Genomic DNA, 27,408 nt, shown 5'->3' on the forward strand with positions numbered 1-27,408 from the left:
ATAGATTTTTCTTCTTTAGTGGATAATATAAGTGAACATTTGTGCTGCAAATTGTGTCATGGAAATGTGAAATTAACTGGAAGTAATATATCTGGGTTGGCAAAACAGAGTTACATTGTGTTGTGAATTGTGATCATAATGCCTAAGAAAGGGAACGTTGCAAGACGGAAAAAGAGGAGATTTGCTGGAAATCACTTTTCTAATGAAGTGAGGGGTGATGACAATGTTATTTTTGATGTAACCAGTAGGCCCAGTGCCTCAGCCAGGAAACTTGGGCCGGACCTTAGGTCACCTGTCAGTGATGCTAAGGAAACTGACAGTGTGTCATATAGGATTATAGATTTTTCTTCTTTAGTGGATAATATAAGTGAACATTTGTGCTGCAAATTGTGTCATGGAAATGTGAAATTAACTGGAAATAATATATCTGGGTTGGCAAAACAGAGTTACTGAGAAAATGTTTAAAAGGGAGAAACCAAAATGAAAATGAGTCATTCAACTGTAAAGTTTGGTCCATTTGTCCCAAAACATCATGCAATGGTAATAAAATTGTTTAAATAGCACCTACAGTGCAGTGGCCGGTTTTAATGATGGAGCTAGCAGTAGTCTGCAAGGACTGAGGGCATTGGGAATCAAAGTTCAGAAGAATACTGTGGAAGCTTTGAGAAAGTATGACAAGGTACGCGTAGATTCAGCTGAAAAAATGTTTTAAAAAATCATCTTTGGAGGCTAGAAGGACTAGGCGAAACTCAGACTGGAAGAACAATCCAAGAACATCCAGACAGAGGGTATAACATATGGCATTGGAGCCTTCTAAGGTGAACGGGGAGTAGAACTGTGTGTGACAACTTTACATGCGATTTCCTGAAAACTTACTTTTTTCAAGCAAGAAACGTAATATCACAAGAACCACTTGTCTGATCTAAATGAAACTTTGCACAGTTGGTCAAATAGGAATTCTATAGAAGATTAACTAAAATAATGGAACTGAGACAAAATTTAGGCGTAATATAATCATATAAACTGGTCATAAAAATGTACAAATTATATGTATATTTTTTAAAAATCTGCCAAATTAATTTGAATGCACTGAGAGATTTCATCTTAGTCCGTCCTCTTATGATATTCTGCCAGTTTCATTTCAAAAGAAAGAAAACAACCTTTAAGCTCATATTTAAAGTGTTATCATGTTTTATGTCATATCATATGGTTAATAATTTTATCAAAATTTATTAATTAATAATGCGGCTACTTTACATTAAATTTTGATTTGTACTATATCAAACAATAGGTTAGGATGTTATATATCATCATATTAATTTTCAGTGTCCTATTTGAAATAATGTAGGAAATAGTCATATTTTTGTCAAGTGGTAACTAAACATGGCATGACTAGTGTATGACCCCCCTTAACCCATACCAAGTACATTTACTTTTATAACCTAACGAAATATGTCACTCATGATTGTCTATTAACATAAGAAACTTCATCTTGATTTACCCGTGTTGGACTGAGATTACAAATACTTATAAAATCTTACAGGTTCTACCTTCTTCAATACAAAAACAGTATTGTCAGATGTTTTACAACATATCCTTAATTGCAGTACTAGTTTCGGCGCTAATTATGGTGCCATCATCAGCTGCGTGACAGTAAAGAGAAACTTGGCAATACACACAAAATATTCAACAACATATTATTCATACAATAACTCCTTAATATCTTGTGTTAAATTGTGTTAAGTTAAAAATTACTCCAGTTTACTACAAGTTAACAACTTGTGGGTCAAAGCATTAAAAACATAAGTGAAACATCTCATCTCATGATAATGAGTTGGATTCCATTATTTGGTAATACTTAATACTTTTTATGCTCTGTATATCAGTTCGTTGGCATTGAACTCCAAGGTCAAATACACTATTAGAGTTGAACAGTATAGATCTATATTCAAATTTATGGTATTAAAATGTTCTTGACCTGGCGAGTTGGCCGTGCACGTAGAGGCGCGCGGCTGTGAGCTTGCATCCGGGAGATAGTAGGTTCGAATCCCACTATCGGCAACCCTGAAAATGGTTTTCCGTGGTTTCCCATTTTCACGCCAGGAAAATGCTGGGGCTGTACCTTAATTAAGGCCACGACCGCTTCCTTCCAACTCCTAGGCCTTTCCTATCCCATCGTCGCCATAAGACGTATCTGTGTCGGTGCGACGTAAAGCCCCTAGCAAAAAAAAAATGTTCTTGTTCATGCCAAAAAAACTCGTTATTTATGTTATAAATAGTAAACTAGGCCGTCTTCTGAAACTTGATGGTTGTAGCCAAATGTAAAACTTGTGTTGTTGTCTGATTAGGTAGAACTGTGACAGTATTTGCCCTGAAGATGTTAAACGGACTAAGCTTCTCAGTTTAATACCGGATCCCTGCAAGATGAAAGCCCAATGTTAATGAAGGGAGACTGGTTGCAAAACTTGTAATATTAAACTTGTTTTTAGTAAACTCACCTGAACGGCCGTAGACTTACCGCAGTGGCTGCAGAACAACGAGTGTGGCCTGTTCATGTCATGTGTGTTACGCTGAGAGGGGTTAAGGGGGAGAAGTAGGGGTGGCAGGGGGAAACGCTTGTGGAGCGATAGCGGAGGAGGGATCCGGAGGTCGTTGTTGACAAAAAAAAAATACGAAACACTATTACGTAGAGCTCGAAAAACGGTAGAATTTCCTGGAAATCTTAACTTAGTAAGCTGCGTGATCAAGAAATCAAGTAAGGCTCTGGGTTTCTATGAAATTTCATTTAAATTAGGATTAACATTGTAATACTGATCTAAATGTTTGAAACACGCCTCAATGTCGAGCATAGGCCCCTTACTTAGCGTCTCCATAATCTGAATTTCTTGCTCTATGTCCGTGAACTTGTGCTTAAGATCGTGGACATGCTGGCCAGGATAGGAATTGTGCTGGCTGCCGAAGCCTGTCGCACTCCTCTGGGGCAATGATTAATGAATGACAGATGAAATGAAATTATATTGGAGAGTGTTGCTGGAGTGAAATATGACAGGGAAAACCAGAGTACCCAGAGAAAAACCTGTCCTGCCTCCGCTTTGTCCAGCACAAATTTCACATGGAGTGACCGGGATTTGAACCACGGAACCCAGCGGTGAGAGGCCGGCGCGCTGCCGCCTGAACCACGGAGGTTCTTTTACTGCAGAGGTACGTGAAAAATACTTAACTTGGCATGATGATCTGTCAAGAAAGAACAAGGTCTGTTGTCATGTGTTACTTTCACCTTCCTAGGTGTGCATCACAACAGAAATATTCTGGATAGCCACGTGCATAGTTACTTGCTGTGGCCTTGAAAATTTCCACAGTGAATTACTTGCTACGAATCTCCTCTTTACTATGTTGACCTGACAAAAAGAAAAAGACGTACTCTGCGAACGGGATTACACACCTGGCTACTAGCTCGGTCAAAGTTATCCCATTAAAAATCATTAACAGATGATATACTTATGTGGCGAGAATAAGTGATGTCCTGGTGGCCTATTAATTCCAATCACAGTCCATACAGTTCATGTGACAGGGGCATTATATATACGAGGGCAGATCAGAAAGTAAAGCACAATAATTTTTTCCCCCCGAATTTTTTAATATGCACCAAAACCAAACAAATCACAAATGTTCTTACATCTTTGATCTACTTTTCTACATAGTCACTAAGTTTCTCAACACATTTATCCCATCGTGGTACCAGTTTCTAGTGATGGGCAGTCTGAGACGAGGTCTCGGGATTTCTCGAGACTAGCGCAGGTACTATTTCTCGCGAGAAATTTCGAGAGATCTCAAGAGCATCGTCCCCACATTGTGTGGCGAGCAGCGTGTCGTAGGCCTACAGGTAGTCGGAACTGAATGTTGTTTGTGCCGAGTATGTGAATAGTCAACCACGGGCCTTTTCAATTTCGTAAATACGTGTCAACAAATGACTAGGGCGTTCATTTCTACTGAGGTCTATTTTGACGCAGTATAACAGCATTCTGGCATTGCACTGGTAGGTACACGAATGAGTGGTTTAAGTATAGAACCTAACGCCTAATGTAGGTACACATACCTGGATACTAGAGGCGTGTATTATTCAAACTTGAGATGAGGCAAGATGCGCCTTGCTGCATACACAACCACCATTAGGCATGAGTGGAATGTATAATCTAAAATGCTTCAGTTTGCTCCAATTCTTTCGACAGGTAGGTGTACATCGCTATCAGACCCCACATTCAATAACATGTGACCACTGCTTGTGTTTACCGATATTTTGGTGATGAAGGAAATAATTCCTTACAATGTTATAGAGTATTTGCGTCATAATTAGGTACTTCGATACATGACGGTGCAATGTGAAATTGTGTCTAGTTGTACGCAACAACTTGAAGACGATGTTCGAAACGCAACATAAGTCATGGATGTAGGTTATTTTGAAGAGATGTCACATAGCACAGCCTGCTGTATTGCTTATTCAAAGGAAGTTAAATACATCGGCAGAGATACTTCTGGGAAGATCCGACACTTAAAAACACATAATATAAATGAAGAGGAATAGTCACAGAACACCTCCGGCCCTGTCTGAATCACAAGAGGCTACCCTGCCAACAACGATTGTGAGGCATCCAGGTAGGTTTACATTCTAATAACATTTCTTAACAAATTATACGGGTTATTCAGCTAAGAAGTGCACCTGATATAAGTTGTGAACAGTTTAAGATACTAGCATTCTGCCTTCACTTTCGTTAATGGTATTAGGGAGCTCATAATTCAACATGCAGTGCTTTCCTAGGCTTTTGAGAAAATTTATCGTCGCACACATTCCCATGTGAGAACTGCTGATGATAACTATCAAGCTTACACTTGTAGTTACTGGGACATCGCACAGCTCGCAGCACACGAGAATCGGTTTCGAGAGCGTCGCCCATCACCCCTGCTGAAAGAATTGGAGCAAAGTCGGGCATTTTAGATTACACGTTCCACTCATGTGTAATGGGGGTTGCATATGTAGCAAAGCACATCTTCCCCGTCTCAGGATTGAATAATGCGCGCCTCTAGTATCCAAGTAGGTGTACATCCTAACTACAGTTATTCACAAATTATGCATGGTTATTCAGCTAAGATGTCCACCCCAAATAAGTCGTGAACAGTTTAAGATACTGACATTCTGTTGTTACTTTCGTTAATGGTACTAAGGGGTTCATAGTTGAACATGCAGTACTTTTCGAGGCTTTTGACAAAATGTATTGCCTCACACGTTTTCATATGGGAACGTTATTTCACGCAATAACTGCAATGATATACTATCAAGTATACAGTCGTAGTTACTGGTACGTCGCACAGCTTGCAGTACAGGAGGATCGGTCTCGAGAGCGTTTGACCAGCGGTACCAGTTTCAATATACCCTGTTCTTGGAAGTCCGTTTGGTTGGAGTATAGCCATCTGCGGAGTGCTGATTTCACTCCCACATCTGTTGCAAAGTGTTGGCTGGCCAGGAATTTCTTCATTGGACCAAACAGATGAACATCTGATGGTGCCAGGTCCGGACTGTGTGGTGGATACTAGATCACCTCCCACCCAAATTTGGTGAGTTTCTCATGAACGGGAGCACCAACATGCGGACGGGCATTGTCATGAAGTTTGAGACCATCAGCATTAATGTTGTGGCATTTGTCATGAAGGGCATGACACAACCAAAGTTTGAGTGTAGGCTGTAGCATTCACAGTGGTCCCGTGTTCAGCAAAGTCCACCAATAACGTACAAAACATGTTCCAAAACTCTGTCACAAGCATTTTTCTAGCAGATTGAGTAACTGAATTTTTTTGTAGTGGGCAACCAGCATGTTTCCACTCCATTGAGGCCTACATGGTTTCGAGCAAACGCCTGAAAAGCCTTACATCTGATCTGTTTTTGACCTGCTCTATTGGTGAAAAATAGCTAATTCCCTCCATGGGAATTTAGAATTTTCCATTAGTGATAAGCCCACGACTCATCACCAGTGACGATTCCTTTTAGAAAGTCATGCCCTTCTGCGGCGTAACACGTTAAGTGATCCATTCATGTCATCATTCACTGGCCCTTGTGGTTGTCTGTCAGGTTCTTAGGCACCCAGCGAGCACTAACTTTACAGAATTTCAATATGTCATGAACAATGTTGTACACCGCACCATAGGAAATGTTGAATGTCTGCTATAATGTTCGCAGGTGCACATGCCGGTTGTTCAAAATTGCTGTCTCAATTGTGCAGATATTCTGCGGAGTTGAAGCTGTTACTGGCTGCCCGGAGCGTGGCGAATCACCAAGGTTCACACGGCTCTCTTGGAAGAATGCACACCACCTGGAAACATTGCTATGGTCCAGATAGTCATCCCCATACGTGCTATGCATGTCCCTGTGAATTTCACTCGGTGTATGCCCTTTGGCCCACAAGTATCGAACTACACTTTGCTGCTCTTCACACATGGACGACAGTAACATACGCGCCATGTTTGTTTCGTAGTTCAGGCTTCTGTCGCTAGAGCTGCGCGTGAAAACATAATACCCTTGTAGCGCAAACTTCATACTATATCATCGTGAAAGTTCAACATTCCAGCTGCAATACCAGGGGAGAAAAAAATTTATTGTGCGTTACTTTCCGTTCTGCCCTCATATATTAGTGCATGTCCTAAGTTTTCACAACATTCTGATCTAGAAACAGTTCTAAACGTTCCGTCCGTAAGCTTCCATACCCGGTGTGCGAAAGCGAGGTTAGACATCCAACATGGCGCGACTCGGGCGACGTCACGTAACACTAAGCAGGCTTGGCAACTTATGCATTCTTAGTGACAAGACCATTGGACTGGATTGGTTAGATCCTTGGTCTGGGGGCAAGCAAAGGGGGTCTGGGGGCGTCAGCTCCCAGGTTAGAAGCTGCGGAGCGGCCCTTAGGCCTCTGGTATCGCGTGTGACACCGCCATTGGTCTGGATAGGTTAGAGTAGGTTAGTGACAAGACTATTGGACTGGATTGGTTAGACCATTGGCCTGGGGGCAAGCAAAGGGGGTCTGGGGGCATAAACCCCCAGGTTAGAAGCCGTGGAGCGGCCCTTAGGCCTCTAGTATCCCGCGTGACACCTCCATTGGTCTGGATAGGTTAGGGTAGGTTAGTGACGAAACAATTGGTCTGGATAGGTTAGGGTAGGCTAGTGACAAAACCATTGGTCTGGATATGTTAGACAAAAATTACAAGAAGTGACAGCAGCGCATTCTATGCAACACAGTGCTCAGCACTTTAATTAATCAACAATGACTTACCTTAGCGTGGGGGATACAGCGTGCTCGCTGCGAGAAGAAATTCGTGGATTCGTTCTCCGCGAGGGAAGGAGTATTTGAGTAGATGTTCGGATAAGTAGCCAATGAAATGCTCCTTTTTTCGTCGAGATACAGGTAGGGATTCCCTAGATGACCTTCGATGTAAGGCCCCTTTAAACAACAAGCATCACCATCATCAATGTTTCTCCACTATATCTCAATATTGTTTGTGTGTACGACGAGTTCTTCCCCTGGGAGACGTTCTTCATTCAACGTGTGGACGTGTTCGCTCTTCTCGGTGTCCACATATTCCACTGAATGATTAACTTTCAAGTGGAGAAATCCCTCGTTCTGGAGGCAGTTGTACGCCCTCCAGCAGTCGGAGATTATAGTAGTCCCGGGCAAAATGTAGTCTTAAATTATGGCAAGTAGCGTAGCACTGTCCCAAGATTCCACAGGCACAATGACAAATTTCTTATTGTTTTCGCGTTCAATCCCACCGAAAACCCACTGACCTTCCACACGACGGCCACGGTTGTACTTTCTTTTGCCAAACTTGGCCTCGTCTATCTTGACAACTCCACCTACCCCTCCAAGTCGTGTAGAATATCGAATGGTCCAATCTTCACACACTTCCCTACAGTACGAGGACCAATTGGACACTGTTTCCGAACTCACTTCGAGCTTGGACTCAATGAGTAGTGGGGTCTATTTCCCAGTAGCCAGTAAGCTACGAAAGATATAACTTTCTGCGGAGAAAGGTGTGCCTCTAAAAAGGTATCCGTCTTCGCCGACTGTTCGAACCTACACGTGCGTTTCTGACACGAGAAAAAATAGCGGCTTCCCGATACTTTAACTTCTCGATCCCTACCACAGACTCCACAGGGAATAGCTCTCTCTATTATGCCGTGCCTTACTATAAAATCTGTGAATTTCACTTCGTCGCAACACAAGGTCATGATGTGTATAGAACTCTCACATCCAGCACACGCCATGACAATTGTAAAGTGGCAGTTTTCTTATTTTTAGCAAGTCGCAGTTTTCTTACTTTTACCAAACTTTGAAATTTGTGGTTCTCTTACTTTTAGCAAATATGGCAGCCCTGTGCTTGCACACGATGCGAGCTCTGCCAGAGACATTAGGAAGCTTGTCAGGCGAATAGGAACACATCGCGAACTTTGGCCGGCCAATAGGAACACAGCACGTGGTCGCAATCACCTGATTTACACAGCCTTGGTTTTAATTCTTCTATATAAGTAAGAATAATTTTTGGGGCGGTCTGGTAGGTTTCTGGCAAGCATAAAGGAAGGATCTCTCCTTTCTGCTACTTCAGGTATCGTTTCACATCATTTTTATATGATTTTTATCATCCCTAAGTCTGCACACCGGGTACGGAAGCGGCACCATTCCATCTCAGTCCACACCACCCTAGCTTCGCCTTTAGGCCCTAGCAAGTGAAGAATGCTTTATTGAACTAGAGTATGAATGTTCTGGGATGTATTATACTTCCTCCGCTTAAATTTGTCCTCCCCTCACTATCACCCTGCTGGTCATCTGAATCTGTGGAAGGCTGATCATCATCTTGATTGATACAGTCATTTACATCCTCAGTATCAGTATAGTGTACCTCTTCCCTAACACAATCTTCCTCTCCATCATAGCTGTAACATTGCACAGAATTATTTTCATCACTGTATTGATCTAATCACTTTTGGATAACATCCTGTTAGCTAGTGCCAGCTGCCGACATAGTAACACAACTACTCCCGAGGGCTACAGGTGTAATCGTGTCAACTTCAACACCAAATTGCACATAAATCTAATTCTTTAGAAGTGCAAACTTACACTATTGCATCATAAGATTAGCTAGAAGGAAGATACTAGAAAATCAAGTCCCTCCGTTGCCATTGGTTGTTTCACAGAAAAGAACAGAAAAAGGTTGGGCTACATGCTAATTACAAAACGTATATATAATTAAAATCAGTGAGTCATCACTCCTTGTCACATGGCTGTTTACTTTGTTTCCTTGATATGTGCCTCATAATGAACTTTTTCTTGGTATTTATAATGTGAGAGTATGTCTAATTTACCATACTTTTGCATCCAGAACAATAGTTGTGTTGATTCATACTCCAATAAATCATGACAAATCAAAAATACATTGCTCTTTTAATGATAAATTGGTTCTTCAAGTAATATTAATTAGACTAATACCTTCTTTGTGAACCATTCATTTAGTGGTGGGTTTTTTACTTGAGAAACAACATCTATCAACTTCTGTGTTATGTTCTTATTTATTAAATGTTAGTGATTATATGAATGTATTTCAGGTAATTTTCAATATCCTTATTGTTGCTGTAATACTTTATGAACTGGTAATTTCCAGTTAATAAATGTGCTACAACATAAGAATAATAATGAAGCCTCCACCTTATCAATACATTTATTTATATACTATTAGTTTCAGTAATCACAGTTATACATTTCATTTCTATTTACAGATATCACAGCCTACAACATATAGAAAGAAGCCCACACGCTATAATTTAAGACATTAAAAAATGTAAACCATCTGACACTTGACATAGTATATAACGTCATATTAAGGTGCACGTCGCAAACCAAACAAATTTTTATACTTACAATATGCATTACTATTAACTCAGCATTTAGTATATACTATGAATATAGTACATAGACAATGCATCGAACCGAACATTAAACTACGACCTATTTCCTCATAGAAAGTATCCAGATTACTTCAAGATACACATACTACCAACTGAAGGACATCGTGAAATAAGCAACATAATCACCAGAAGAATAAAATTTCGAAATGTTTTTAATAATTAATTATAAGATTTAACATAAAATAGTGATCACTTTAAGAACATTAGTGCATACACAATAGTACAAATCTCAATTTACGCTTATCAAATCAACAAGAACATTATAAGGACTTGTCTTTTACATTATGTAATCTTTTTATAATTGAAGAAGAAAGGGCTCATTTTACCATTTTAACATACAATTTGTTTTAAACGACCTGTCAAATTGGTCAATTTTCATGTATGTACAACACCTCCTTATGTGATGTTTTAATAACTATATTTGTATATGACAGCTGAGGATGACCCTCGAGGGGTCGAAACCGGTACTGTGATTACTGAAACTAATAGTATATAAATAAATGTATTGATAGGGTGGAGGCTTCATTATTATTCTTATGTTGTAGCTACAATCAATACGGAAATGAAGCTTATAGATTATAATAAATGTGCTGGTATTTTAATTGGTTTTGTGTACTCTGCACAGAAGAGTAAATTAGTGAAGAATTTGCAGAATGGATTTTGCTGTGAAGCACCATTGATGTTTTTTTTTTTTTTTTTCCTTGTCCAAAGAGTGGAAGGAATAAGTTCAGGGAATGAGGTTGATTCTGTACCGAAACAACTGGCTAGTGCTGTATGATATGCTGGGATCTTCATTTTCTAGCCATATTTAATCTAATCAATATTTTTGTCTCTTCTGAGTAAATCTGTCTTACCTATGAGGATGGAAATAATCCACATTTTAGTAGAATACTGTAATTATTTTTTGTCGTAGTCATTCATTTACATAAATCTGAGATGCTTTCTGTGTTTTTATTGCAGGTTGTAATCGAGCATTGACTACTAGATTGGTCTTAAACATTAACGAATTTACTTTTTACTCTTGTGGGAGATTAAGAACTGGAAGACGATTCAGCCTGGAGTTTACTGAAGGGATACGAGTATGTACAACCTAAGGGTAAGTTGTACTGACATTGTTGGTTGTTACCAGTGGTGTAGTCTGAGGGGAAACAAGGTAGATAGTCTCTGTCCAAGTTACAAACAAATATCTCTTATTAATTACTGTTATAATTTGAATGACATGAAAGATAGCAACATTTTATGTCAAATTACAATAGCCTCGTGCTAAGTTTCCCAAATACATTCAGTATTCTTCTGGAGAATTTTAATCAAATATGTTAAGAGTTATCCTTTGGGAATAGAGATTTATGAAGGCTACGATCAAGCCTAAGTTTGGTGCTCCAAAATGTGATTCCGTTATGCTTACCCCGGTCTGTGGCAAGGAAAACCTCCTGGCATCATCTCTCTCCTATTCTCTCATTACGGCCCCTCTGTTGCATAGCGGTTATGACTTAGCCCTGTCCTCAATGGCTTGGGTTCGAATGTTGGTACTACCACAGACTTAAGAATGGTGGGAGTGCTAGAATGTGGCTAAAATGGTACATGAAACTCACTACCATTGGTGGTGTGCCTGAAGAGAGTGAGGACTTGAGTTTGCTAGCATATAAAGTGTGTGTGCACCGCTTTCTCTGCACTCCTCCCTGCCAGTATGGTTTCCAGCCATAAAGACATGTCTAACCATATCTAGAAAAGGCTTGCATTTAAAATAATACGTTCTGTTGCTGTACAATTGGAATGGTTTGAAAACTTGAGTGACCTTTGGTTTGTTGAGCTGCTTGATCACATGTAATTCACTGAATGTTAGAAGCATTTTCCTGAAGAGTAGTTCAAAAAGTTAATCTCAGTGTTTCTCAATATATTGTTGAGCTGCTTAATCACATGTAATTCAGTGAATATTAGAAGCATTTTCCAAAAGAATAGTTCAAAAAGTTAATCTCCGTGTTTCTCAATATTAAGTATATAAATTTAATTATTCGTCCGTATTGAACCAAGATTACAATTTATTAAAATTTGTATCCACCTTATTCAATACCAAAAATGTTGTTAAGATGAAATTACAACATGTATATTTATTTTATCAGGACTAGTTTCGACGTTTTATATTGCGTCATCATCAGCTGATATACACTGGAAACATTGGCAAACATATATAAGTTTATCTACGTCACACACATTATAAAAACTATGATAAAGTTTTAAAAACCATATTATAATTATACTATTTTCGAGTCCATATTGTCCAAGACTTGCGATTATTAAACTTTGGATTGCTAAAATCTGATGCAATTGGGTTTAAATAATCATTAAAATTAAACAAAACTAATAATAAAATCACGATCTTCTTAAAAATATTCACTTTGTTTGACGTTTTCTAAAAAATGTGTATGTAGAAACATATTAAAACCATTCAGTAAAGTCCTCAGGCTATTGCCATGTAGTGAACATAATGTCGCAGAATAAGGTTAAACAATCTTCTTAAATGACATTGACACTGTTTGACACTTCAAAATCTTTTAAAACCATATTAAAATTATTCTGTGAAATCTTCAAAATGTTGAAATGTGGCGATCGTGAAAAGAGGCGGACTCAGAAGCCGGTGCTTTATGAAGTTGCCAATTATTTCATTCTCAGTTCAATGCGGACCTGAAATAATATGAATATATTAACCTTCACTTTAACTGAAAAAGTGTAAACTTTACGTCTCAATATATTTATTGCAGTGCTGTAGTTGGAATATTTTTTAATGGATACTGTTAAAATCACTTACCATTATGGTTCTTTTTTCTGGTAGTTGCTTTACGTCGCATCGACACAGCCAGGTCTACAGCAACGATGGGACAGGAAAGGGCTAGGATTGGGAAGGAAGCGGCGTGGCCTTAATTAAGGTACAGCCCCAGCATTTGCCTGGTGTGAAGAGTTTCCCATTTTCACACCAGGCAAATGCTGGGGCCGCTTCCTTACTACTCCTAGCCCTTCCCTGTCCCATCGTCGCCATAAGACCTATCTGTGTCGGTGCGACGTAAAAAAAAAAAAAAAAAAAAAAAAACTTTCAATTCAAAGCTACTGTAAAGAAATTCTATGACTAAACATTTCTTGAGAAGAGGAGAAGCTTTCGATTTTGCCACAGGTTGTTCCTTCAGCAACAGTTATTAGTTCATTCCTCCTCTAGCAGCCTGATAGCATTACGCCTTCGCAATTTTTTAAATACCCGGTTGCAAATCGCCACAGCAGATTTCTTGAGGTGCTACACCATAAGTTTGGTGTGAACTAGCCAGTTTGAGGACAGGTCACAACATTTTGAAATTAACTAATCACATAGAAACAGACGAGGCAGCTGTCCATAGTTTTCAATAAAAGCAAACAGAGAAGTGTTTCAACAAAGTGAATAAAGTGAACAGCACACTACCAACCTCCACTGATATGTGCAATAGTGGATACATCCCTGCATACAGAGTTGGCTTTAGGAAGGGCATCCAGTTACAAGACAGGCCTATATCCCCCTGTGCAACACAGGCTACACCCGCAACCCCAGTAGTGGATACATCCCTGTATATAGGGTTTGCGTCGGGAAGGGCATCCAGCTGCGAAACAGGGCTACATTGGAACTTCGATTATCCGTTCCCGGAAAATACGTTTTCCCGGAATATGCGTTCAGATTACGTGGTCCCGCGAGCATCGTAATTAAATCATGTTGTAAAAGTCCTGCATTATCCGTTCCTCGAAGAAACGATTTCCCGGATCAACCGTCCAGAAATTCCAGTCCCATCAACGCTAAATCCTCGATCAATCGTTTTTTAATAAACTGTGTCTCTCGAAAGGACGGCTATGGCATACCAGTATTTATAGATCGTGGCGTTAACGCCCCGTGTTTGCGATAATTAAAGCAAGTACCGGTACCTACTGGAAAAGCGATCAGCGGGGAACTTGCATAAGGGACCATCTTAGCATCGCATTCGGGTGGTATTGTTTAGAGAATGTCGAAAAATCATAAAGCAGAGACTGGCCACAACAATTGCAAGGAGACACGGCGCATATCGAGAGCTCTGTTTGAAGACGGAACGAGTTTCGTCGAATGTTCGCACTTATAAAACGTCAGTATTATGTCCAGGGTTAGATGTTTATGTGTTTACATTTTTTTCGATCTTACTGCCGAACAGGTTTTCGGCACTTTGCTCAGGGCACTGTAGAGTAACTGGGCTTTCAGGCAGGAATCGAAACTGCTCCTTCTTAACACAAATTCTGTATTTTTTATATTATCGTACATGATTATGGTAGCGAGACCAGAACAGATGCTGCACCTTACATAAAAAAAAAAAAAAAAAAAAAAAGAAAGCCATGGGCGGTCTTGGGATTGCCTATTACTGTTTAGGTCCTAATGTAAGACTGAGAATTCTACGTTGTCGTGTTAAAATACCAAAAACCGCAGTCGTTTTATTTGTGCACGTTACATTTTAAATGGTTGGTATCATTTCCAACTCGTACTGACACGTGCAGCGAGCGCGCTTTCCAGATGACCTCAAGGTCACGAATAACCGTAATTTCTAAAGTTTTGATGATATTTCTTTTATCTTTCCAATTTGACTGGATTTGTGACGCGCAGAACTGAATATAATGCATTCGAGAACTTTTAAGAATCGATACTTACATTCAAAACCATGTTTTCGAGCTCAACATAACCTTTAAAAGTCGATGTAGGCCTAATTTGCGCGGTACGAGATTTCCAGAAACTGACTACGAACTGCATACCGGAGACCAAATTACAATGAAAGATTAAGAAATGAAGGGATTTCGCCATCATTTTGGGAGCTTTTGTAACTAATGTGCTTTATTTTATTAGATGAGAGAATTAAAAAGCTACTTGTGGTCGATTGTCGTTTGGCTTGGCGGTATTAGATTTTTCGAAGAGTTTGGCTAGCCTAATCAAAGTTGCTAAACTGAAAGAAGTTTTCACGGGAAACTGACGAAGATTCCCCTGAAAAATTGAATATAAAGTATCGAGATTTTGAACTCTCGTACCGGTAATTAATGCGGTTTCGCGGTCTAACATGCCTGCCTCTCATCCAGAGGGCCCGGGTTCGATTGCGACCAGGTCAGGCAATTTTATCTGGATATACGTCTGGTTCCAGGTCCACTCAGCCTACGTGATTACCTTTAGTTGCGGAGCTATCTAATGGTGAGATGGCGGCCCCGATATGCAGAGCCAGGAATATCGGCCGGGAGGATTCGTCGCACTGACCATGCGCCCTCGTAATCTGCAGGCCTTCGGGCTGAGCAGCGGTCGCTTGGCAGGCAAAGTCCCAATGGGGCTGTAGTTTGGTTTGGTTTAGGAGTTTTTGTAAGATTATAATTATACATATTTCATTTTTGTGATGTTTAGCCAAATTGTTGATGGTTTTCATTCAATCCCGGATTTTCCGTTTTCCCGTGTTGTACGTTTTATTTTCATGGTCCCTCGAAAAACGGAGAATCGAGGTTTCACTGTATATACCCTTGTCTGACACAGGCTGCCCCGCGACCCCATTCATATTCATATTTAAACATCAAAGTAGAATTTATAATAACTTAAGCCTAATAAGAAAACTTTCATACAGTTAACGTAAAGGAATTTTTAATAAAGATGAAATAGGTTGTTTGTTTCTAAAAAAATTTTTCCATGAAGTGAACGATGTGTTTTCATTTATGGTGGTACAGCATACCGGCCAAACTACAGCACTGACTTATTGCCTCTACTTTGAAGAATTAATTGATCAGTAATTATAAGATTCTCTCTGGATCTAAATTGTTAGTTATCATATGTGGAAATTACTGTAGCGAACAGTTAAATTACTGAAACTAGTATAGAGTATACCAGTTACATCTAAAGTACAGTCTGACTCGTTGGCTGAACGGTCAGCGTACTGGCCTTCAGTTCAGACGGGGTTAACTTGCAGTATCCTGATATGGTTGCTTGCGTATTCCACATGATTATACACACGTATACATTGCTCTTGCTGTTACACTCATATACACGCACACACACAAAAACAACTATACCCTACTCTAATACATTAATTATATAGGTGGACTTTACACACGATTCGGATTTTCCTATAATATTGAACCTCACCTCCGTCGACTGCTAGGCTGTTGGTCTTGTCTCTCCCTCTTTTTAACGGGATCATGGGATTACCTTCCCCTAGTTGAGCTTCCGTGCTGTGTTTACGCTCGAGGTCGTACACCTGTCAGTTCTAAGAATTCTCCTGGTTTGAATGAACTGCAACAGGACATTCCTTGGGCAATTGCTGCATGTCCCCAACACTAAACAATTACCGTCTGTCTTTATTAGCAGATCCTAGCCGTAATGTCTATTAATTTGAATAGCTGATCATTACTTCAAGAATAATAAATCGGAAATACGAGATGTTGCTGTGCTTGTACAAATCATAGTCTCTGCGACAGAAATATGCACTTATTAGCCTGATATGCCATACGGTTAACTAGTTCCTTATCCCATTGGGATCCTTAACTTGAAAAGTCTATCACCTCTCCTTGGGCAAAGTACTCATATAGTTTATAATTACCTAGGGATAACTGATTTAAATAAACGTTCCTAATCATCGTTCGTGAGTAAATACAATAAAAGTTCGCAATTCATGAGTTACTTACTCTAGCGATGGCTGTCACTGGCGAACAAATTACTTTAAGAATTACTCTTCACATTATTAGAGTTCACTGGACACAAAGACTGAACATTCGCGAGTCAGTAAGACGAACTGATCTTCCCTCACTGAGAACATATAGAAGACTCCTCCCCGGGTATGATAGGCGGGCTTAATTTATGTGTTCCTGGGTAACCTGGGCTTGGCGCGGTACCCTGAGGACTTTGGCGTCACTGGTATTCGTGCGCTGTGGGGGGGGTGGGTTTCCCTCGCACAGTTAGTTTTATCACGTGTCCCCTATCCCATTTATTCACTACAAGTTGGATCACGATATTCCTAGCCATTCCTCTAACTGATGTTCCATTCCACAGCGGTCGTAGGTTTTTTACTTAATTTGAATGCGTGGGAGGTACTATTTTCTGCCGACGATGCACTGTATGTTGGTGAAAACTGTCAGCACGTGGTTAGCAACGTGGGATTTGTATTACAACGACGCACTTTCACATTTAAAGTCATGTCACCTACAATTAACTAATACAATCACACTGAAAATATACTATTTTCACCTATTGTCAGGAGCACCAAAAATCTGCCTTAACACTGATCCGATGTCCCTAATCAACTAAATTATCATAGGCGCCTTTTTGAAACGAGTAATTTTGAGCTCCCTGATTGGCTGAATTTTGCCTAGTGGTACATGGCTTTCTTCTGTATGGGACGAACCATATCTGTTCGAGGGATGTCTGTCATCATTCCGTCTCACTCGCACAGAACATGTGGTCTCTCCCTCTTTCTGCTGCCTTTGTTCAGTTACTGGTGAAATTTTATGGCGGTAGCGTACTGTCACCGCGAGAAAGCGCTGACCCGAGCACTTAGCTGTCGGCTGAAAATTTTATTTGAGGATGGTAGAGAGTGCAATTATCTTTGGCTGCACCCTAGAACGTGCCTTAAGCAAAGTGACAGGGCTCGACTTTCTGTCGCCAGTTTTTATTTGACACCCCATGCCGCCTGCCGAAATATCTACCGCAGTGGCTGTCTCATATTCACAAACATCAATTTAAATACTTTTTTTTTTAAATGCTAATTCGGCATATGGGTGCAATATCGATTGATATTGGCAGAGTATGATCTCGAAACCTAGTTGCCAACTCTAATATTTAAATTCACCACGTGGTTAACCTATCTCGCTCAGCATGTGTGCTTTCAGTACGGTTCGCGATCTTTCACATTTTCCGTCAGTAATTAGTGTGTTTTTCATAGTGTTGGAGGGTTCTAGTGGCTGAGATCAGTGGAGTGTTCCCTTTTTAGGCCATAACCTCCTTCCTGTGTCAGTCATTAGTGGTGAGTGATGTGTTATTTCCTCATTCTCTTTTATTCTTAATAATATATTCCCTTTTAGTGTCAGATGTTGTTAGCAAGTGTAGTTTTTGCGAATTTGTCTTCAATCCATATTCATTAGTTTTTATGAGTACGGTACAAGGGCATTTTACAGTGGTCGTATTGCATCAGCTGTTCTAGCGGGCGTAGTGCACTGACAACAGAGAAAAGGCGATGCTCATTTGTTTTGCGAAACTTCGATTTAGAAGTAAGGATGTAACAATTCATAGCCATGGAAGTAGTAGTAATAATAATAATAATAATAATAATAATAATAATAATACTTCAAGCTTGACACTTGCATTATTTACCCACGGGTGAGAGAATATTGTTTTCAAGTTATATCTGTTCATCACACTTGCATCAATATCCCCCCTATAACTTGAAACAATTTCCACACTTTGTCACACTCGTCGACTTCGCTTTGGTCGTAGACTGTATCTTTTCTCTTCCTCGACGTTGCTGGATGTGCTCTCCTCCTCTTGACCGGATTGTGTCGTTTCGGGGGTCAGGGTTGCCTCGCAACCAGCCTCTTCCTCGATAGTTGCTACATTCTCCTCATGACCAGGCTGAGCTGTCGTCAGTAGCTTCTCCTCCAGGCTTACTCTGTATGCGCAGCGGATGGGTGACTCGCCACAACTCCGATGCATGGACCTTGAGAGGAGCGTTGGTCTTTAGTAAGTAGACCCCATGGCCCAGCAGCTTATCCACCTTGTCAGGACCAACCCACTTAGGTGTGAGACCTGCGTGAAAATTACCAATCTTATTACTGACTGGGTGGTAACGCCACAGTACTTGTTGGCCTGGTAGGAAGATCTGGGTCTCTTCGACATCTTGAGCTTTGGCCTGGGTAAGGGATCTCTTCTCAGCCAAAGCTTGTTTCTCCTTGATGTTCTGCTGCTGCTGCTGCGGCTGCTGCCACTCTGCCAGGGGAACAGCTCCTGGTTCCGTTGGATTGGCCTTTGGGTTGTAGATAGGGGTGGTCCAGTGCTCCACACCCTATTCTGTCATAATTTGCTGCCACTTTCTCAACGTGAACTGACTCCCGTTTTCTGACAAAATGCACCGCGGGTAACCGTAGCGGCTAAATACCTCATTTTGCAGAAGGCTGGTGATGCATCCCGTCGTGGCTTCTGGTATCGGAAAGGCCTCAGTCCATCTTGCGAAGAGGTCGGTGATTGCTAGGAATCCTGTTTTACCCGTTGTGTTCTAGAATAAGGACCCATCAAGTCCAAGGCTATGATCTCCCACAGGCGTGTTGGCGTCTTCCTCGTTGGCTGTAATCTGCCTTCCTGTTGCTCGCCTTGGTGCAGGCCCAGATGTAGCACCTCTTCAGGTAGTCCAGGATGTCTTTCCACATGTTGACCCTGAAGAATCTTCGTCGGATAGAATTTTATGTCTCTTCGCCTCCTGGATGTCCGGCTTCAGTGCTGTCATGGAATTTCTCAAGGATGTCCGTCGTGTGCTATCTGGGGATCACCACTACTGCAGGCATGTCGGAGAGGTGTGACCTGTACATTAGGAGTCCTCCGTCAACCCAGAAGTTCTTGTAGCACATCTTGAATTCCCTCGGGACGAGTTGACTATCGGTGTTCTGTCTCCTAATCCACTGTGTCATGCTCCTAGAGGGCTTATCTTGTTCTTGCTACTGTTTGATTACTCCGAGAACAAGTTCCTTCTTGATGGTCATAAGGACGGCTTCCTTAGGCTCACTCTGGTGTTTTCATGGGAACTGCCTCTCGACAATAGTGCTCCTAGCTTCAGGTTCCATCGCCGGGTGCCTGCATAAGCTGTTTGCTCCTATGTTCGTCGGTCCTGGGACGCGACACACATAGAAATCAAATTCTGCGATTAACAGAGGCCATCGCAATTTAGATTTTGAGCCAGAGACCGAGTTCAACCATTTGAGAGCAGCATTATCGGTGTAGAGCTGGAATTTCCTTCCCTCGAAGTAGCCTCGAAATTTGCCTATGGCCCACACCACGGCTAAGGTTTCCTTCTTGGCAGTGCAGTAGCGTTCTTCAGTGGGAGATAGCTTCCTGCTGGATACTCGATGATGTTCCTTCCCCTGTCGCTCCTGTTCTGGAATAACACTGCTCCTAGGCCGGAGTCACTGGCGTCCGTCTGCAGGCACATCTTCCATTGAGGATCAGGATGGAATGGACCGGGAGCGTTGTTGCATATCGCAGCCTTAATGCCTTGGAATGCTGCCTCTTCCTTGCTGGTCCATTGGAACAGGCGGTTGTTATGGTGTAGATCGGTGAGTGGTATTGCCTTCTCTTCAAAGTGTGGCATGAAACTGCTATACCATCCACACAAGCCAAAGAACTGATGTACTTGTCGTTTGGTCCAGGGGCGTTCAGCTGAAGTCATATAAATATTTATATACTGCACATATTTCATGACACAACCTCACAAACAACGCGATTGTATAGTAATAATAATACAAATACTAACTGAATGTAATACTTCATAGCCATACGTTACAAGTAATAATAATAATAACAATAATAATAATTCAAGCTCAACACTTGCATTGTCTACCCATGGGTGAGAGAATATTGTTTTCAAGTTTTTTTAATTTCGTGTGGCTATTTCTAGCCGAGTGCAGCCCTTGCAAGGCAGACCCTCCGATGAGGGTGGGCGGCATCTGCCATTTGTAGGTAACTGCGTGTTATTGTGGTGGAGGATAGTGTTATGTGTGGTGTGTGAGTTGCAGGGATGTTGGGGACAGCACAAACACCCAGCCCCCGGGCCATTGGAATTAACCAATTAAGGTTAAAATCCCCGACCCGGCCGGGAATCGAACCCGGGACCCTCTGAACCGAAGGCCAGAACGCTGACCATTCAGCCAACGAGTCGGACGTTTTCAAGTTATATCTCTTTATCACACTTGCGTCAACGTGGAAATATCACCTCCCGGGACCTCTAACTCGTTAAGCTTTTACATGCCCCATCATTGTGTGCTCAAGGATTCCAGCACTACAACCTAGCAGAGAATTGTTTTTGAAGGAAGCTGCGAATCATCAAATGGGATAGCATTGAATTCTATGTTAATGGTTGGTCCTAGTATTCACTCTGACTTGCTGTCCATTGTTTTAAGGTTCAGAACCTATTTTGTTGGTCTTACAGCAGACATTGCCAAGATGTACAGATGTGTGCTAATTCATCCTCACCATAGAAATCTTCAGAAAAGTGTTTGGCGTGAATATACATACATACATTATCATTATAGAGTGTTATGCCTTTCAGCATTCAGTCTGCAAGCCTCTGTCAGTTTACTAAATGTTGCCACAATCCTCGATTTGCAACTAGTGTTGTGGCCTCATTTAGTTATATACCTCATATCTTTAAATCATTAGAAACTGTGTCTAACCATTGTCATCTTGGTCTACCTCTACTTCTCTTACCCTCCATAACAGAGTCCATTATTCTTCTAGGTACCCTATCCTCCTCCATTCGCCTCACATGACCCCACCACCGAAGCCGGCTTATGCGTACAGCTTCATCCATAGAGTTCATTCCTAAATTAGCCTTTATCTCCTCATTCCCCGAGTACCCTCCTGCCATTGATCCCACCTGTTTGTACCAGCAATCATTCTTGTTACTTTCATGTCTGTTCTAACTTATGAATAAGAAATCCTGAGAGATCCTGAGTCCACCCAGCTTTCGCTCCCGTAAAGCTAAGTTGGTCTGCGAACAGACCGATTTAACCCATTCACTGCCAAACCCGTATGTATACGTTATTGAACGCCGTGCCTCACCCGCCAACCCGTATATATCGATGGCCTAGATTGAATACCTCGTATCTCACAAAGTTCTTCCTATCCATTATTTCCCTTAAGACTGGTTACGCCTTCCAGCCACACACGGATATGCAGTCCATCAGAACAATGTTCGTTAGGTTCTTTTTTCCTATGCCGGTGTGTGAAGGAAAATGAACCTTACCGTACCGTACTATAGGAAAGTATGTTTACGTGACGTATTTACTAACTCCTAGAGTATAATTTTTGTAAGGTTCATTTTCCTTTACTGTTCCGCATAGGAAAATGAACCCAACGAACAATGTTCTGAAGGACTGCATACCCAAACGTGGCTGGAAGGCGTGACCAGTCTTAAGGGAAATAATGAATAGGAAGAACTTTGTGAGATACGAGGTATTCGTTCTAGGCCATCGATATACGTTTTCGTGCACAGTGTACTTCACAGAACTCACAAAAGAACGCGATATAGTGTCATGCTTTGAGATTCCGTGGAAATGCTCAAACAATTTCTCTACAGCAGATATACCATTCCATTTGGCATGTTTTGAAAGCAATCTGGCATCATTTCAGCTTCGTTGGAGTGGAACATCTTTCCCGCTAATGTGTAGCCATTATGGCGTCTTCAAGTATACATTCAGTTCTTGTTGACGAAGAAGTTGAATGTTTCCTCATAAATAGTGATTCTGGAGAGCTATATTTTGATAACGAAGATGGAGAATATCTATGTGGCGATTTTGAACTACAAGAAAGTGTGAGACAAAGTAGTAATGATGAATCTCGTGTGGAATTGTCATCCCCTCCTCAGATAAATAATTTTTTCCCCAAATGTAAATGATTTTCATAATATCTGTTCTTGGATCAACCATTTTATATTATATTTCAGTAACACTATCACCGAGCGGAGTAGCTGCATGTATTAACATGCTACGGCTATGGAGTCAAGCTCTGCATTCGCCAGGTGAGTGGGTTCGAACCCCACCATCAGCTGTAATGAGAATTTTTTGTTTTTTTGTGGTTTCCCTTTTGCACTCCCACGCAAATGCCGGGACATTTCCTATTAATAAGCCACAGCCGATTCCTTCCACTTCCTTACCCAGTTTCATTCACCATCATTCAATTCATATTCATTATCTTCTCAACAGTGGTTTGCATCAGGAAGGGCATCCAGCCATAAAAATACGGTGTAAAATATAATCTCACTTCATCCCCGACTCCGTACTGGGCTGCAGGGCTATGAGGATGATATGGATTCCATTAATAGTATCAGTAATAAGGCATCTGTAAAGGTGCTTCTTCCTTTAGAAAAACCCGGCCCTGAGGGCTTGTCTGTTCATCAAAACTCGGCAGTGAAAAGGTTAAAGATAGTTTTGTCGGGGAGCTGACTTCCTTCTTACAGAATACTGTTTATCGCAACTGCGAGCTCACTGCATTAGCTTTTCGACACCTTGATTCGATCTCACTTAATATATTACCACCCTGGCAGAACATACGACGTAAATACTTGAAATTATCGACCTGTTCTAGCTTTGTATCACCAATCTGACAGTCAATTCTATTGAATTTTTTACCTACTGACATCAGTAGGTGAGATTTATAACTTGTAATCAGTTTAGTCTTCGAGAGGCTAATTTTCATACCATACTCATTGCACCTATTTTCAAGTTCCAAGATATTAGACTGCAGGCTTTTGGTACAATCTGCCATTAAGACCAAGTCGTCAGCATAGGCCAGACTGCTTACTACATTTCCACATAACTGAATCCCTCTCTGCCATTTTATACCTTTCAGCAGATGATCCATGTAAACTACGAACAGCAAAGGTGAAACATTACAGCCTTGTCCAACCCCTGTAACTACCCTGAACAAAGAACTCATTCTACCATCAATTCTCACTGAAGCCCAATTGTCAATCAATCAATCAATACTGATCTGCATTTAGGGCAGTCGCCCAGGTGGCAGATTCCCTATTTGTTGTTTTCCTAGCCTTTTCCTAAATGATTTCAAAGAAATTGGAAATTTATAGGGATGTATAGAACTAGCACCGATAGAGCGCAGTGCTGTTGTACTGGGTAAGCGCAAGGCGCTCTTCATTTGTCTCCTGTGTACTCATGCCGCTAATATCCACGAATTTAAGTTGTTTAAATTGTTATTTTCGTGACTATGCCGAGCTATTGCAGTGTTCCTCTTTGTAAAAATCAGGGAAGCTCGTTTTCGTTTCATCAGTTTCCACAAAATAAAGAAATGAGGAAGAAATGGTTACATACTATTAGAAGGAAACATTTCAGTGAGAAGAATCTGACCGAAAATATTAAAGTGTGTTCCCATCATTTTCAACCCGGAGACTTCACGAAAACTTTGTTGGGTAAGTGCGACTTACGAACGGAAATAATTCGTATTTTCTACCTATAAAGTGATTAGGCATTTCGATAACAACCACAGAATTTGTTTCTATTTAAAGGTGAGAGAGCAAGATTAAAACCGGGCGCTGTTCCATCGCTTTTCCCATGGACCACGAACACAACAAAAAGAAGGAAGAGGCCATACACAAGAAAATCGCCGGATTACCACGATAAGCTTACAATATTGGAATCTTCAGAAATCATCCCCATTGAAGTACGGGAAGAAATCGTGAATATACCCGAAGAAGTGAATGTAACATCTGTGACTCCCATTTTCATAGACGTCAGTACTCAGACAAATACTACAGGTAATTTGGTTGTTGAGCAAATAATGAATAATCCTGATGCCGTATTGCTTTATACAGGGTTTGCAGATGTCCAACATTTTAATTTGGTGTTTGCTGTTTTGGGAGAAAACAGATACAATTTACAGATATTCCCTCTTGAACCCAGACTGTGTTTCTTATTGACAGTTATGAAGCTAAGGACTAACAAATCTGACCAGGAACTAGGCCTTAACTTTGGAATCCATAAAACTACTGTTGGAAGAATATTTAATGTTTGGATTAATTTCATGTACTGCCAATTTAAAGAGTTGAACATATGGCCTGATAGAGAAACTGTCCTTGAAAACAGCCCCCTTGCTTTTAGACAGAAATACCCCTCGACTAGAGTAATGATTGATGCAACTGAGATTACAATAGCAAAACCTAAGAACCCTACAGCACAGCAAGCTACATTTTCTACATACAAAAATGCAAACACAACAAAGGTATTAATAGGTATAAATCCATCTGGTTTCATAAGTTTCATATCTGATGCATATGGTGGGGCAATATCAGATAGGCAGTTATTTATCAGATCAGGAATGTTGGATCTCTTGGAAGAAGGAGATTCAGTTATGGCAGATAGGGGGTTCAACATTCAGGATCTGTTATGCACTAAAGGTGTAACATTAAATATCCCACCATTTCTGAAAGGCAAAAGGCAGTTTACTCCATCAGAAAACATTGAAACAAGGAGGATAGCCTCTAAAAGAATACACATAGAACGGGCTATAGGACTTGCTAAAACATACAAAATACTGCAGTCAAAATTGCATGTCAGTAAAATTCGTCTTTCAGGGAGGATAATATTTGTATGTTTTATGTTATGCAATTTCAGGAAAACCATTATGTCAGGTTAGGATGACTGGAACAAAATATTCATGGTAAAACTTGTCTAATTTTGCCACCATTTCATGAATGAAAATGTCATCTCTCTTTATTTCCAACACTAGCATGTCAACAGCAGTGTACACAACAAAGCTACAATAATGTCTGCCTGTAACAAACAGCTGGCCTTGCACTTGGAAGTAATGGTTGTGATTTTTCTTGAGTATCACTGCACCACTGCTCTCACCCAAGTATGGAACACATTTGATTGAAATAGCTTCATTTTTATTACTTGGCAACCCTTTAAGTTCCAAGACTCTATCCTGTCCAATTAATCCATCACAAGTTGCTGCCAGATAATGTCTGATAGGATGAATAATGAGGCCACACTTTTGGACTACATGGCCTGTTAGCTGAGAATATCTGTCCCTTGCTGAGTCTTCCATTTGAAGTCCCCATTTCATATCACTGGAGCAAAACAAACTTCCCTTGAATAAGGATTTTGCTAGGGCTTTAGGTGTTTTTGAGTGACAGATTTTCCCAAAATTACTTGCTGTCAAACGATATTTCCTCTCTTTGAACCATAGACTTTGCTGGGATTGTTGTCTAGTATTTTCCTCAATTTTCTTCCTTTCCTCATCGTTGACTCTTACAAGATTTTCAGCTTGTGTCGCACATGGATCCACACCATAATGGTGGTCATGAATGACATCAAAGCAGCTGGCCTGTTCTTTTTTTAGAGCAAAAGAAAAAGCAAGCTTATGTTGGGAACTTTTCACAATACCTTCAACATATTGCTGATATCCAGGCTGATTAACTCCTGACAATGGCCTAACATCATGGCAGGGTTCCTAGAAAACTTGTTCCAAGGGCAGACATTCCACTTTCATAGGGCTAACTGGCCTCAACCGTTTGGAAGGGGGATGGTGAAAAGTTTGTAAATTTTGGGTGCATGTTTTTGAACACTGAACAATACCAGTCTTGGAGAAGTGCTCTAATGCATAGCTTACAGCAGCAATATGCTTACAACATGCCTCGGGGCCTGCTCCAGCAACACATTCACATTCCGCTCCTATAATGTCACCAGGTACTCCTAAAATAAGCTTCAAATTATAGCTCTTATGTTTTGTGTACTCGGATTTCACAGCACTGCATATTAGAATTTCATCTGATTGAAAAAAACATTTTATAAACAAAACAAACTTTTCACTGAAAAGTCTGTATCCAGCATCACACAATTATTTGTAGTTGGAAACGGGTGCTCCATCTATTTCCGATTTTCTAAATACAAAATAATCCATCAAATGCACATTTGTGATGGTGATCTTCACCTTATGGATGATAGTCAATTCTTCAAAGGAACCGGTACTAGGAAACTGAAGAAATTCATATGCCTTTGGTGGTGGACAAGGCTGTATCTGCAGTTTCATGTAAGCCATCAACCTAAAAAAAAAACGTGAATTGAAGACTATATGCAAGTAGAGTAAATGCGTATTTAAATCTCTATTTATGATTTAAGTCTTGTGGAGGTATATTTATATATTTCTCAATGTACAATAATCAAGTAATTGTATTCTTTAGGAAAAGGCATGCTGACTCCTATTTATTATTTAGATAATAAAGCGTGTTAGAATTTTGTAATTACCGCTGTACTAATTCTTCCTTCCTCCCGCTAGTTTTAGCGCCTCTGGTCCGTAGCTCATTTTGCAACTGTTTAACGCTTAAACGCTGAAAATCGTCCATAATATACTAGGGGATATACCTGTACAAATAATTAATATAGTCTTGGAGTAAAATTAGAGAATATATAGTAGGCTTTAGCTTAGGAAACTCGGTCACAATCTGTATATTTCTCGCAGCTGACTGGGAGAAACATAAGACGATCGCCTTGCGCTTACCCAGTAGTACACGAGCGCTATCTGGCGCGAACTTTCTCCGCCTACATCCCTATTGAACATCTCTCTTGGTAAGTTATTCCAATCCCTAACTCCCCTTCCTATAAATGAATATTTGCCCCAGTTTGTCCTCTTGAAT

At 40.6% G+C, this 27,408-nt stretch overlaps 1 protein-coding gene across 3 annotated transcripts in view; it reads left to right on the top strand.

The window, feature by feature from the left end:
* Nucleotides 1–27,408, top strand: part of LOC136864608 (delta(14)-sterol reductase TM7SF2) — a 378,438-nt gene that overhangs the window by 13,402 nt on the left and 337,628 nt on the right. For 2 of the 3 annotated variants that reach the window (XM_068225883.1, XM_067141843.2), the window contains exon 2: nucleotides 10,964–11,099. In XM_068225883.1, coding sequence (XP_068081984.1) covers nucleotides 11,085–11,099 — 15 coding nt within the window. In that variant the 5' untranslated portion in view covers nucleotides 10,964–11,084. Of the gene's footprint in view, nucleotides 1–4,523; nucleotides 4,654–10,963; nucleotides 11,100–27,408 lie in introns of those variants that run through there. The other variant, XM_067141844.2, reaches the window with a different exon arrangement.

This window comes from Anabrus simplex, chromosome 2 (genome assembly GCF_040414725.1).
Source record: "Anabrus simplex isolate iqAnaSimp1 chromosome 2, ASM4041472v1, whole genome shotgun sequence".
In the NCBI taxonomy this organism is placed as follows: domain Eukaryota; kingdom Metazoa; phylum Arthropoda; class Insecta; order Orthoptera; family Tettigoniidae; genus Anabrus; species Anabrus simplex.